Consider the following 14785-nt stretch of genomic DNA (forward strand, 5'->3'; position numbering starts at 1 on the left):
AGTTCACTTTTTAATTTTCTTACTCTTTGTAATTTAGGAGCCTTCAAACTTTAGGTGTACCAAAGTATGTAGTGATCCAAAAAATCATCAAATCATTTATTCCTACAGAATTTTGTACTGTATTTGGTGTGTGTGTGTACGTATACATGTGTATGTGTTTGTGTCTCTCTCCTTATAGTTTTATTTAAACATGCTTTTTTTTCTTGTTTTAATCATCTTTGAATTCATATTTATTATATTGGGTTTCACATGCATCTCTACAATATTTTCATGATTCATTTGACTATAAAAACGCTAAGGGTATCTAACATTTGTCAGGTGCTTCATATTCATTGACTTGTACAATCCTTAAATCAATCCTTTGAGGCAGATATTTTATTCTCATTTTACAAGTAAAGAAACTGAGCCATTAGAGAGGTTACATGATTCATCCAGGTATACATACTTATTAACAATATAAAGGCCATACAGAGATAAAATAATTACAAGCAGATTCACAGACTAGTTTCTTTACTAAGGGAATTTGAAAGCCAGCATACATGATTCCATCATTATTTTCTCCCTTCATATCTGTACAATTATCACAAGTTTAAAAAGCATTTGGATATGTTTTCATTTGATTTGTGGTAAGTAGGCCATTTGTTATCATCCTAATTTGTTATAGTAGAAAATCAAATGTAGAGAGATTAAATAACTTTCCCTAAGTCTCCCAACTATCAAATGAGAGATGTAGGAGTCACACAGTGTGCTCGTCCCTCAGCTTGCTTTGTCAGTTTGTCAGAAACAGTTGCAACCTTATCAAAAATCAATTCGCCAACTATTTGTTTTATAAATTTTATTCTCTAGAATCTGAAGGATCTATACGAATGCTCTTTGGCGTCTTTCTAGAAATATTACAGCTAAGTAGGATATATTTAAGTCTGGTTTACCTTCTTTAGACTCTGCTTGTCCTAGAACTTCTCGTGTACAAGATGCTAGAAGTCAAATATTTATTTACTAAAAGGTGGATTATAAAGCATATTTCATTTGTGCTTTCTACACTGAAAAGTAAGTGTCCCAGACTGTAGTTTAGCAATACTATTATTAATGCTTCATTTGACAGAAAATAAAACAAATCAAATGCAGTATATTGCATAGTTCCTTACTAATATTAGCTATTATAAAGCTATAAAGTTTGTAATTGGGGTAGAACACCATCCCAGATTTACTAAGAATGCAGTTAATTACAAATATTCGAAAGAATCTAAAGTTGCATCTCTCTGAGAGTTGCCCATTTAACTATGGCCTAAAATAGACACATGTGAAAATCATCTTTGCCCATTTGATACTACTATATATAAAATAAAAGTGCCCAGTGAAACTTAGACTTTATGTGACTTCTCACCTAAGAAAAGACTGCTACATCTCTTTTGCTGTTAACTTTTGATCAAAATATGGACACTATCAAAGTGACAAATGTTGAGGCATTTGCCTTACTCATAAGGATGTTTCAATTCATCGTTACTACAAAACTCAACTCCAGTTAGGGCCGGCTTTCTATTTAATCTGTTTATTAACTAATTCTTGCCAGAAATTTTGGGCTTTATACTAATCATGGGACATGTATTATAGTAAAGCTGACTTTAGTATATCTGATTTGCTAATTTGCTCAAATGTAGCTTCATGAGAGCCATAATTTTGTTATTTTTATTCACAGCTGTATCTTTAGCACCTAATGCAGATGGTCAATAAATATTTGAATGAGTAAATGCATTTACTTTCACTTATACTGGTCCACCTTTCTAACTCTACAACAGTGGTCATTAAAAATAAATATTACTCTACATAAAATTTCAATTTTGCAATTAGCAAGTTACATAGAGTATAATTTTCATTCATTTTCAAAAGATTTCTCATACCTTATTGGCTACTGTTATTTTAAAATATGGGGGGAATGGCTCATAACAATGTCAGGCCAGTAGAGTATTGGGGAATCTGAGTATCTTTAACCCTTCTTCAGTATTTTAATTTCAAATAGCATGTAGATAATTGTTTTTCCTCAGAGTTTGGGATGATTTATGTGAGATGTATTTTAAACTAATACAGTCAGTATGTTAATCTAATATTCTGATTTTGTTTGGCAGGTTGGTTCCTTTGAACATAATCTTACAACTGATCTTCTAAACCACTTGGTATTTGTACAGAAAGTGTTCATGAAGGAAGTTAATGAAGTAATACAAAAAGTTTCTGGTAAGATGATTTGATACCTTATAGTGCAGAACATACAGCAGGTTTTTATTCTCATTGGTTATATGATGGTCCATGTAGCAGTGGTATGAGTATCGATCCTACCATTTAGATGAAATTGTTGAGTAACTCCCTAAAAATTCTGCATTCCTTTTATGGCTTTCTCACCTACAGATTCTTTTGCTTATTACTTTTGTCATATGTGATATATGCATTTACAATTTATAAATTAAACAAAGGTCCCTTATGCTTCCCTTCCAAAAAAAAAAAAAAAAACAACTTAGTGTGTGTCTGTTAACTAAACTAATCTTAAATCGTTTGGGAACAAAATTTAGATCAGTATTAAGATTTCGATTTTAATCTGTATCAGATGGTGACTGTATGCTGGCCACATGGTAAATTGTCTATAGCAACCCTTATTATATTTTTGCTATTCCTCAAGATCAGATTATAAGTGAGCTTCTTAATCACTATTTTATATTTTAACTGGAAACATATGTTTGATATAAACAATTAATTGATTTTTAATTCACAAGGTAAAGTATTAAGAGGCATTAGGGTGGAAAACAAGTTGACTGTATAACAGTTCTTGAGGCTGAATATTTCAGTATGAATATAATCATGTTAAAATAATAGTTAAGCCTCATCTCTAAATTGGCATCAAGAGGAGATTCCTCCATGTTGATGGATAAATTCATTCATTTTACAAATTAAGTATCTAGACAGTGTATTATAATTGTGATGAGTTCTCTGAATGACAAGAAGAAGGTGCTATGTCTGTGTCAAAGGAGAAACTAACGTAGTCTAAGGAATCAGAAAAGGCTTCACAGAGGAAGTCATATTCAAAACCTCACAAGTGAAGTCTCATTTGGCAAGAAAGGAGAAGTAGAGAAGATTCAGGCAGAGCTTATGGACCAGTATTTGATAAGGCCCTGAAGGAGGACAGAACATGGATTAGGAAATTAAATTATGTAGCAGCTGTGTGAGCAAGAGATTTTCCTCGTTCTCATGGGTTGGTTCTGGTTGTATCTGAGGTCAGGAAGCTACTTAATGATCACATTGAAGAAGCCTAGCAGAGCTATAGAATTTTACAAGTTAATATAAAAATCAGATCAATTGGTAGTCTTGGAATTTTTCTAAAAATGGTTGAATACAAACCATTAAGGGAGGGATGAATACATAGCAGAAGCCCCTTCTGCCACTGAAGGTGTCTCTACTTGGAGACCATACAGAAGTTTTAATGTGGCCCATTTACCTGGTTGATATCACATTAGAACATTGTCTATAATGTGAAAGTAAAGAATATTTCAAGTTGGTAAATTTTTATGAGTTTTAGAGAGTATTTTCAAGACTGCTATTGCTGAATATGTATAACTAAAAAACAAACAGACTTTTCCATTAACTAATCTTGTATCTCTTACAGTAAAAAGCTAGGATTATAGAGTTCCTCGTATTAGTCTGGTACTGTAAGCTGTCAAAGTGGTTTTGATGAAAAAGAAAGGCTTTTCTTAACCTTTGAATTACTACATTCAGTTAGGAGTTATAAGTAAAGTGTATCCCTAGGTCTATGAATAATGAACTGGAAAAGAAGACTGGAAATTAATGTTCTAACCATGAAGACTTGCTAATCACTGTGAAGAATAGAGAAATCAGATAATGATGCCGAAGTCATTTAGTGGCTGGATCTGCTCCCTGAACCATTCCTTCCTGACTGTAGAGACAGCATGAACCCTAGGAAAATAGCTGAAATGTAAATCACATATCATCCAGCTGGCCCAGGGCCTCATGGAGCACAGATGTTCCCTTATCTTTTTCAACACCAGAGCATGTAACAGATTATTGAGAGGGAATACTTAGAATCCCTGTAGCCACATTTCTTAGTATTCTAATCTCTATATTGCTTCCCTACTCTCCCATAATCTTCATGATTATTTTCCTTGTTTCTTAAAACTTTTTCCTCATGCTTTTCCTTCATGTTACATTTAGCTTTAGGACATTTTCTATCGCATAGGAATACTCATGTTCACAATCATCATCAAGTTTGTTAGGAAAGTTCTTTTTTTTTTTTTTTTTTTTTATAGCTACTTTATTTATTTATTTATTTATTTTTGGCTGTGTTGGGTCTTTGGTTCGTGCGAGGGCTTTCTCTAGTTACGGCAAGTGGGGGCCACTCTTCATCGCGGTGCGGGGACCGCTCTTCATCGCGGTGCGCGGGCCTTTCACTATCGCGGCCCCTCCCGTTGCGGGGCACAGGCTCCAGACGCGCAGGCTCAGTAGTTGTGGCTCACGGGCCCAGCTGCTCCGTGGCATGTGGGATCTTCCCAGACCAGGGCTCGAACCCGTGTCCCCTGCATTAGCAGGCAGATTCTCAACCACTGCGCCACCAGGGAAGCCCTGGAAAGTTCTTTTTTGAAGAATCAATTCTTATAATCTTATTGCCCGTGGATTGCCTGGGTTTCAGAAAGGTGTAGATAAGCACTGACTTAGTAAAGAGAAGAGGTCTATTTTTGAGTATGTACAGCCATTTATATGTAATGAGAAATATATATATAGTGAGGTTACCTTCTTACAGTTGGACCAGGTCTATATTTAATTCATAACAAGGTAAAAACTGTGGAGTTAATGTGACTAATAGTGTCTCTGATATTTCTATAAACTAAAAGTATTATGTAATACATTTTATAAGAGGCAGAGCTTGTCTTTTAAATTAAAAAAAATTTTTTTCTGAAACTATATAAAAGACATTCAGGATAGTGATAGATGAACAAAACAAATAGCCTTTTTAAAAAATCGACTGTATTTTTATTTTTATTTTTTAATAAATTTATTTATTTATTTATTTATTTATTTATTTATTTATTTATTTTTGGCTGTGTTGGGTCTTTGTTTCTGTGTGAGGGCTTTCTCTAGTTGCAGCGAGCGGGGGCCACTCTTCATCGTGGTGCGCGGGCCTCTCACTATCGCGGCCTCTCTTGTTGCGGAGCACAGGCTCCAGACACGCAGGCTCAGCAATTGTGGCTCACGGGCCCAGTTGCTCCGCGGCATGTGGGATCTTCCCAGACCAGGGCTCGAACCCGTGTCCCCTGCACTGGCAGGCAGATTCTCAACCACTGCGCCACCAGGGAAGCCCTCGACTTTATTTTTTAGAGCAGTTTTAGGTTCACGGCAAAATTGAGGGGAAGGTACAGAGATTTCCCAGATACCCTCTGCCTTCAGTCATGCATAGCCTCCCCCATTTTCAAAGTCCCCCATTAGAGTGGTACGTTTGTTACAACTGACAAACCTACATTGACACAGCATTATCACCAAAAGCCCATAGTTTACATTAGGATTCACTCTTGGCATTGTACATTCTGTGGGTTTGAACAAATGTATAATGACGTGTATCCATCATTATAATATCCTACAGAGTAGTTCCACTGCCCTAAAAATCCTCTGTTCTTTGCCTATTTATTCCTCCCTTGGTTGCTTCCAGGTTTTGGCCATTATGAATTAAGGTGCTATAAACATCCATATGCAGGTTTCTGTGTGGACATAAGTTTTCATCTCCTTTTGGTAACTGCCAAGGTGCAAGATTGCTGGATCATATGGATCATATAAAAGTATGTTTAGTTTTATAGGAAACTGCAAAACTGTCTTCCAAAGTGACTGTACCATTTTGCATTCCCACCAGAAATGAATGAAAGTTCCTTTTGCTCCACATCCCCCCAGCATTTTGTGTTCTTTGTCACTGTTCTAGATTTTGGATATTCTGATGGATGTGCAGTGGTATCTTACTGTGGTTTTAATTTGCATTTCCCTGATGACATGATGTGAAGCACCTTTTCATGTGCTTATTTGCCATCTGTATATCTTCTTTGGTGAGGTGTTTATTAAAATCTTTGGCCCATTTTTAATCAGGTTATTTTCTTATTGTTGAGTTTAAGAGCTCTTTGCATATTTTGGATAATAGTCCTTTACAAATGTATCTTTTGGAAATATTTTCTCTCAGTTGTGGCTTGTCTTGTTATTCTCTTGACACTGTCTTCTCAGAGCAGAAGTTTTTAATTTTAATAAAGTCTATCTTGGGACTTCCCTGGTGATCCAGTGGTTAAGACTCCGTGCTTCCACTGCAAGGGGTGCGAGTTTGATCCCTGGTTGGGGGACTAAGATCCCTCATTCTGTGTGGTGTGACAAAAAAAAAAATTAAAATTAAAATAAAAAAATTTTTTTAAAGTCTAATTTATCAATTCTTTCTTTCATGGATCATGCCTTTGGTGTTGTATCCAAAAAGTAATTGTCATACAGAAGGTCATTAAGGTTTTCTCCTTTGTTATATGATTTTTGTAGTTTTGTGTTTTACCTTTAGGCCTGTGATCCATTATGAGTTAATTTTTGTGACAGGTTTAAGGTCTACATCTAGATGTATTTTTTTGTATGTGGATGTCCAGGTATTCTAGCAACATATGTTGAAAAGACTGTATCTTTGCTCCATTGTATTGCCTTTGCTCAATTGTATTGCCTTTGATCATTTGTCAAAGATTAGTTGACTATATTTATGTGGATCTATTTTTGGGCTCTCCCTTCTGTTCCATTGATCTTTTTGTCTGTTACTTCACCAGTGCCACACTGTCTTGATTAGCTTGTAGTCTTGAAGTCAGGTAGTTTAAGTCTTCTAGTTCTGGTCTTCTTCAATATTTTATTGGCTATTCTGGGTATTTTGTCTCTTCCCATACACCTTAGAATGAGTTTGTCAATATCCACAAAATAACTTGGTAGGATTTTGACTGGGGTTGCATTGAATCTAGAGAGCAAGTTGGGAAGAACTGACATTATCAGAGTTTTGTAGGTTTTCTCATGTAGATCTTGTATATATATTGTTAATTTATACCTAAGTATCTTATTTTTTGTGGTGCTAATGTAAATGGTATTGTGTTTTTAATTTCACATTCCACTGTTTATTGCTGGTATATAGGAAAGTGACTGACCTTTATATATTATTAACCTTGTGTCCTGCAATCTTGCTATAATCACTTATTGGTTCCAGGAACTTCTACATAGATGATCAGGTCATTTGTGAACAGAGACAGTTTTATTTCTTCCTTCCCAATCTGTATATCTTTTTTTTCCTTTTCTTGTCTTGTTGCATTAGCTAGGACTTCTTGTATGATGTTGAAAAGGAGTGGTAAGAGCAGACATCCTTGGTTTGTACCTTATCTTAGTAAGGAAACTAAGAGCTTTTCACCATTAAGGATCATACTAGCTGTAGGATTTTTGTAGATATTCTCTATCGAGTTGAGGAAGTTCTCCTCTGCTCCTAGTTTACTGAGAATCTTTACTATCAATGGGTGTTGGATTTTGTCAAATGCTTTTTCTGCATCCCGTAATATGATAATGTGATTTTTCTTCTTTAGCCTGTTGATGTGATGAATTACATTAATTGATTACCTACTAGGAAAAAACTTCCCATCCCACTTATATTTGCTCCCTGGGATGATGCTAAATTCAATATATATAGAAAAAGATGAATCATTTTAAGATAGAATATTTGAAAGGTAAGCATAACGAAAAGTTTTTACAATAAGGGAAAGAGAAGTGGAGATAGAAGTTGGATTTTAAAATATTAGAACATTATTTCCTGAATGCCATAATGCCTGGGCAACAAATGGTCTATTAATAGGAACTTTATCCCCAGGGTCCTCTGCCCCCATTTTGTTTTCATGTATAGGCCAAACCTTTATTGTCACACTCTTAATTATTATCTTATTTTTTATTTCTCCACCTTTATTTTTTCTTCCATTCTTTTTTGTTTATGACACACAATTATAAATGACAAAGGTCACATTTTTGATTGAAGAAATTGTTTCATTGTACTGTTTTTCCCTCAAATATATTTTCTCAGGTGTATAATCATGTTTGGTGTAATTATAGGTATAATGTCTTAATTTAGTCCTTATAAAATGTCCTTTTTTTTTTTTTTCCTGGCCGCACCATGTGGCTTGTGGGATCTTAGTTCTAGTCCTTATAAAATGTTCTTAATAAATATCTCAGTGAAATGTGACATGGCTAAAGTTCCCTGTTAAAGATTGAGTTAATGATCAGGAAAAAGAAAATGTTGTGTGTGTGTGTTTTTAAGCACACAAAGTAGTTATTATTTTCCTTTTAAAGAAATTGCCTCAAACCTTCAATTATTTAACCTCTTTCAGGTGGGGAGCAACCTATTCCTCTTTGGAACGAACATGATGGAACAGCGGATGGAGATAAGCCTAAAATTCTACTCTATTCCCTGAACTTGCAGTTTAAGGTAACATAAATAATAATATAATAATGATTCTTTAAGAAGTATTTTTCTACTTAATTAATGTATGCTTCTAGAAAATCCATATGATATATGAGTATGCCAAATAGAAAATAAAACTGAAGTAAAACCCTGTCCACGCAGAGAAGAAGCTTTAACAAATAGGACGTTTTCCTATTTGTATTTTTATATATGTATATATTTCTGCATTTTTAAAAACCTTGAATACCTTTCCATGTCAGAACATTTAGATCCACTTTATCTTTTTGAACAGCTGTGCTATATATTATACAGTTGTAACAATTTAACTACTTCCTTCAGATGAACCTTTTGACTTTTTTCTAATTATTGCTGTTATAAATTACTCTGTAAGAAATATTTTGTACAGTTGTCCATTAAAATAATACCTTAATAGAAACGTTATTTCCAATATTTACGATATTAGTGTTCTTAAAAATAAAAATCTTTCTTACCAAATAGTTATTTACTTGTAATTAATGTATTTAACACATGAACAGTCTATATTTTAAATACAGAATACTGAAATAAAATTTAATAGCTAAAAAAGTTCCTACTGACATGAGAAATTAAAGGATGTTGCCAATTTTATCAGTTCATCAGGCATCCTATATGTGTTTTAAAACATGGCTGTTTTATTTATCATATATTGAAAGATTTCATTTGTGTGGGTGTACATTGTTGATTTAAGATTCTTTTTTTCCTCCAAACATATAATCTGCTAGGGTATTCAAGTAACGGCCACAACACCCTCAATGAGAGCTGTGAGATTTGAAACTGGATTGATTGAACTGGAACTTTCGAACCGACTTCAAACCAAAGCTTCACCAGGAAGTAGCAGCTATCTGAAACTGTTTGGTAAATGCCAAGTGGATTTAAATCTGGCATTAGGACAAATTGTTAAACATCAGGTGAGTGCTGAATATGTTGATATTAAAACTGTGGCTTTTAAACTTTGCACATCAATTTAAACTACTTTAAGTGTTACTATACTTTAAAAAGTATTGAGTTTAAGTTCCTAAAATTTGATTGTAAATTCTAATAAAAAATCATTTAAGAAGGCCCTTATAATTTTACCTTGGCATTTCATTGAGTGTATTGGCGGTATATTGTTCAGTGCAAATGCAATCACGTGAAACTTGAATCTAGTATCTTCATAAATATTCGTTTATAATTTCTCTTGATTTTGTTAAACATTATTTTTTATTTCAACACTTTGTACTAACATTGGTCAGTCTTTAACATGTTACTAAGTTTCTTAGCTGTCCTGTTTGATAATGGCAAATTTTGCATGCTATAATATTAAACATGTAAAGTTAAAAAAAATGTGTATATATATATGTTGGTATATATACGACAGTAAATCAGATTCTGTTTTATAAAAATTAACTTTCACAGCTCATCAGGGAATTTTACTATTTTTTTTGCTAAAAATTATTATGTAGATATAACCTTTTTCCTTCTTTAGTTTGAAGATTAAAAGAATACCAGTCACATTTCAAATCTGAGTGGCTGTATTAAAGATTATGTGGGGGAATAAATGAACAAAAATTTCATGTCATCTCTAGAAAAACAGTAATTTTTTCAAATAGAAACACAGTTTGAGAGGAGAGAGGATCTAATTATCTTGAAACATTTAATACATTGCCATTGAGGATATGGCCCTAATCCTATAGCTTTTGTATGAATTTTATGTATGACTTCCTATTTATTTCTTATATACTGATTCATATTGTATATTAATTTCAAGTGTTTATGGTACAGAGTATCAGGAATTTATCATTGACAAATGAAATAGAGAAAAATGTACTGTAGTTCTTTTAGTGAAAAATACCATTAATGGTGTTAAAACTTCTAATTTTTTAAATTAAAATATTTTCCATTATTTGATTTTATTGAGCTTTTAATTTTATTTTAGGTTTATGAGGAAGCTGGTTCTGATTTTCATCAGGTTGCCTATTTTAAAACTAGAATTGGGTTAAGAAATGCCCTGCGAGAAGAAATCAGTGGTTCTTCAGATAGGGAAGCTGTGCTTATTACCCTGAATAGACCAATTGTTTATGCACAGCCTGTGGCCTTTGATAGAGGTAAGATGAAGTCTTATCAATACTGTCTTGTTAGATTTAGAAATGTTTTGGTAATGCTAGAAAAAATCATCTGTAGTTTACCAGTTTAAATGCTTGACAGCTAAATGTCTCTTAAATTTGAAATGTGAGCATCCAAAAAAAGTTCCTTGCTTATTACCATCAGTTTTTGAAGTTACTTTACTTTTTAAAGTTATTTGCTTTTTACATGGCTCTATAGGAATGTCTGATTCAGAATTTTAAATTTTTTGGTTTGGATAACTATTGCACCCAATTGTCTTAGCACTGTCTTTATTCATTTATTCTATAAACATTTATTGTTTACTGTCTAGAAGTGGAATACAAATATGGAAAACAGGATCTCTGCCCTCAAGGAGCTCTCAGTTCAGTGGGAAAAGAGAACAAAGTAGACTACAGAGTGGAGATATATATATATATACACACATACATACATATATATATATATACACACACACACACACACACACACACACACACACACACTTCTTTTTTTCCCCCTTATATCTGAGGGTGTCTCTCACTTTCTCTGTGCTTCTCAGAGGAGAAACTAAATTTTCAGATTCAGCTTGGAGTTAGGAGTTCACCAAGGAGACAGGAAATGAAAGCTTGTCCTATTTACCTCTGTATCTGAAGGCCTAGAACAGTCCCAGGCATGTAGTTAAGAACTAAATAAATATCTGCCAAGTGAGAAAGAACTTGAATGAATATATATGAGCACAGAGGTCTAAGAAAATATAGCAGCCACTTTCTTAAAAGAAAATAATGGGAAATAAGGCTGAACGATAGATAGGATCTAATTAATGTGTCTTGGGCAAATAGGAATTGTATTTTAGAAGTAATGAAGAACCATTTATGAAGCCATAAAAGATTTAAATCGGTGGTGGGAATTGGCTGGTGATAAGATTAGTTTGTTAGAAAACTGCCCTTACCATTTTATTTTGCTAAATCTGGTGCACATTTTTTTATTTTTTCATTTCTCATCTTACCAACTTTTGATCAACTTTCAACAACTTCTTAAAGCACTTTCTACTCTTTGTGTCCATGACATAACACCTGCTTTTCCTTCTACTTCTCTGGCCCCTTCATCTTTATCTCTCTTTAGACTCCTCCTTGTATATACTGCATTAAATGATGGTTTACCTTAAGTTTCATTCTTGTTACAAACTCAAATGTCTTCGACTTCTCTCTCTAAATCACACTTTATTAATGTATACTCCCAGTATTACGTACCTCTCCTTCAAGAATTTTTAACTGTTGTAACAGAAAGCTGTATAAGGTCAGGGACCATGTCTGTTTTCGTTTGTTATTCCATGCCAATGCCTAGCATATATAGTAGGCATTTCACAACTAATTCATTGAATGAATGAATGGACCTGGATTTTCTTCTTTTGCCACTTTGCAGTCGCCTGCTTTCTGCTTTTTTCATTTCTCAAGTTGACTGTATCCTCTTAGATCCTTTCAAATTCTAATGCTACAATTTTCTGGGAATAATTTTTATTAATCAACAGGATTTTGCAGCTCTAGAGGTTTACTTGCCATATAGCTTTACAGTTTTTATTTTAATTTTCCTTCTGCCCTGTCTTAATTATCAAAAGCTGTGCTGTTTTGGCTGAATTATAAGGCTGCCTATGACAATTGGAATGAACAACGAATGGCTTTACATAAAGATATTCATATGGCTACAAAGGAAGTGGTAGATATGTTGCCTGGTATCCAGCAAACGTCAGCCCAGGCGTTTGGGACTCTCTTCCTCCAGCTGACTGTGAATGATCTGGGAATTTGCCTGCCTATCACAAATACTGCACAGGTATAAAAAATCGAATCACAGTCCAAGATTAAGAGCCAGACATTTCTAGAAACCATTTTTATGTGTATAGAGTATAACAATAAGCTTTTCAGGATAACAGTTTATAACGAGTTTAGTAGATAGCAAGTAAGATTGAACTCCTTCAACCGTTATTCATCCACAGTGTATTAAATATCAACTTCATGAGACTTTTCTCTGAAGCATTCTGATATGCCTCATAATAGTAATGAGATTGACAGCCATCTAATAAATCTTAATTTTAACCTTGGAAAATAAGCAGCTTAGTTTTCAAAATTTTTTATTTGTTTTGTATTTAGCCAAGACATCTTTGGCATACACCTGATAATAAAATAGAAACAAAGGATATTTAAGGATGCTATATAATAATGTTTAATAACTTTATCTAAAACAGGGTAGGGAATTTCAAAATTCTTTTAAGCTATAATATTTAATGGTAACAAAACTTCCAAGTTATGTGTACTGGATAAAGCAAAAATTTACTCTTTGTGATTTAGGACCAGTTCTCAGGAATACATACTTGCATGCACATGTGTGTGAGGGAAAAGGCTATGAACCCCCTGTTAGGCTAAGAAGTTACAATTATAACAAATACAGAGGTCTACATTTTACTGTTATAATTTACCTTAACCTGTAACCAGTTGTTGAATGAATTTATCTTTAAGTATTTTGTTTGGCAAAACAGTGTTAAGAAAAACTCTGAGTTGAGGATTGGCAACGTGGTATGTTTGTGCTTCAGGAGTTGAAAAATGATAATATTTTAATGACATGATGGACAGAGCTTAGGAAGGCCGTACACACCAGGGATGGTTGTCAAAATGAAAATGTTCCACACAAACTAAAAGGCTTGAGATAGAAAGAACAGATAATTAGCCTTTTGCAAGTTTAGTTTAAAAAAATGCACACGGCAATGCCTTTCACATGAGCAATTTAATTTTAAAAGTAGGCATCTTTCTAAACTGCTTTTTAATGAAGCTCTCTAGGGTTGACCCTTTCTAGATGTTTGATCTTATGAATCCTGTGAGGTTTCCAAATTTTAAAAGTTGTCACCTTTTGTCTCATTTCTTTAATATATTTTGCAGTCTAATCACACTGGAGACCTTGACACTGGTTCTGCTTTAGTACTGACCATTGAAAGTACTCTCATCACTGCTTGTTCTTCAGAATCTCTAGTTAGTAAAGGGCATTTCAAAAACTTTTGTATCCGTTTTGCTGATGGCTTTGAGACATCATGGGATGACTGGAAACCAGAAATTCGTGGGGACCTAGTGATGAATGCCTGTGAGTGTCTTTTATTTTCTGTATGAGGTTCTGAATTTTTAAAAATTAAAAAGTAACCCCAGTGTCTTCGTAAGTAAAACTAAAGGATGTTCGTATATAGGAATGTTATTGGACTTTGTGAAATAAAGGCTATTTCTAATTAAAGATATCAGAACATATTTGTGAAAAACTGCAGCTTTCAGTTGTTTGGGTAAGTAAACCAACTAGGTATTCTTTTTGATGGTATAACATTTGAAGGTTTGCTCACTCCCTGATTTTTCCTGTAATTGATTCGTGAATGACCAGGTAAAGTGTCTTTGTTCTGTGGGGATCTTGAAACAAAGTGATAAATGTGTAAGATCCAGTTCATCCTATAACATAATACAGGATAACCGGAAGCAGGGACTCCAGCCATAAATAAGTCCACATGTCCACATATGTAGTATACAGAGTGTAATTTGTGTGAATTCCTCTGATTCTATTATGCTCCATTAAACACAGCTTTAGTTATTCCTCTGGTTGTGAATAACTAAAGCTGTCTTTATATGCTATTTTGAAGGTACAGGGATTTATTTTTATTTTAATATTTTAAATATTACAGCAGAGTTGATAAAGCATCATTAATCTATTTTTAATTAATTTTTATTGGAGTATAGTTGCTTTACAATGTTTTATCATTAATCTTAATAATGAAGAAAAATTATATTTGAGGAATTAAAGGTTGTGGACTAAAATTCCTCAGCTAATCTGTAAAACAAAATTAATTACTTTTCAGAAGGTGGTATGCCATTATTTAGCAATTTTTTCCTCTCTTCACTGGAAGAAGATCTTCTTTCCAGTTCTCGGTTTTCTTTGAGTATTGGGAGAACTTTCCAGGGTTTTTATATCAAAAATTGAAGTTTTAGCATTTAATATTGGCTAAAATTTTAGGTGAAATTTTTTGGTTTTGAATGCTTTGCATTTAGATAATTCATAGGTAAAATACTAGGATTTCTTTGAAATACTTCAGGTTATTAAGAAGACTTGATATCAAAATACTCATGCCTAATACCCAAAAGACCAAAATTAGCCTTC

General features: G+C 33.6%; 1 protein-coding gene across 1 annotated transcript in view; it reads left to right on the forward strand.

The window, feature by feature from the left end:
- The window catches only part of KIAA1109 (KIAA1109 ortholog), a 203056-nt gene that overhangs the window by 141066 nt on the left and 47205 nt on the right, over nt 1–14785 (forward strand). The window contains 6 exon segments of the mRNA XM_036852538.1: nt 2124–2229; nt 8412–8509; nt 9247–9432; nt 10440–10608; nt 12222–12433; nt 13534–13732. Coding sequence (XP_036708433.1) covers nt 2124–2229; nt 8412–8509; nt 9247–9432; nt 10440–10608; nt 12222–12433; nt 13534–13732 — 970 coding nt within the window.

The sequence above is a fragment of the Balaenoptera musculus genome, chromosome 5 (genome assembly GCF_009873245.2).
Source record: "Balaenoptera musculus isolate JJ_BM4_2016_0621 chromosome 5, mBalMus1.pri.v3, whole genome shotgun sequence".
In the NCBI taxonomy this organism is placed as follows: domain Eukaryota; kingdom Metazoa; phylum Chordata; class Mammalia; order Artiodactyla; family Balaenopteridae; genus Balaenoptera; species Balaenoptera musculus.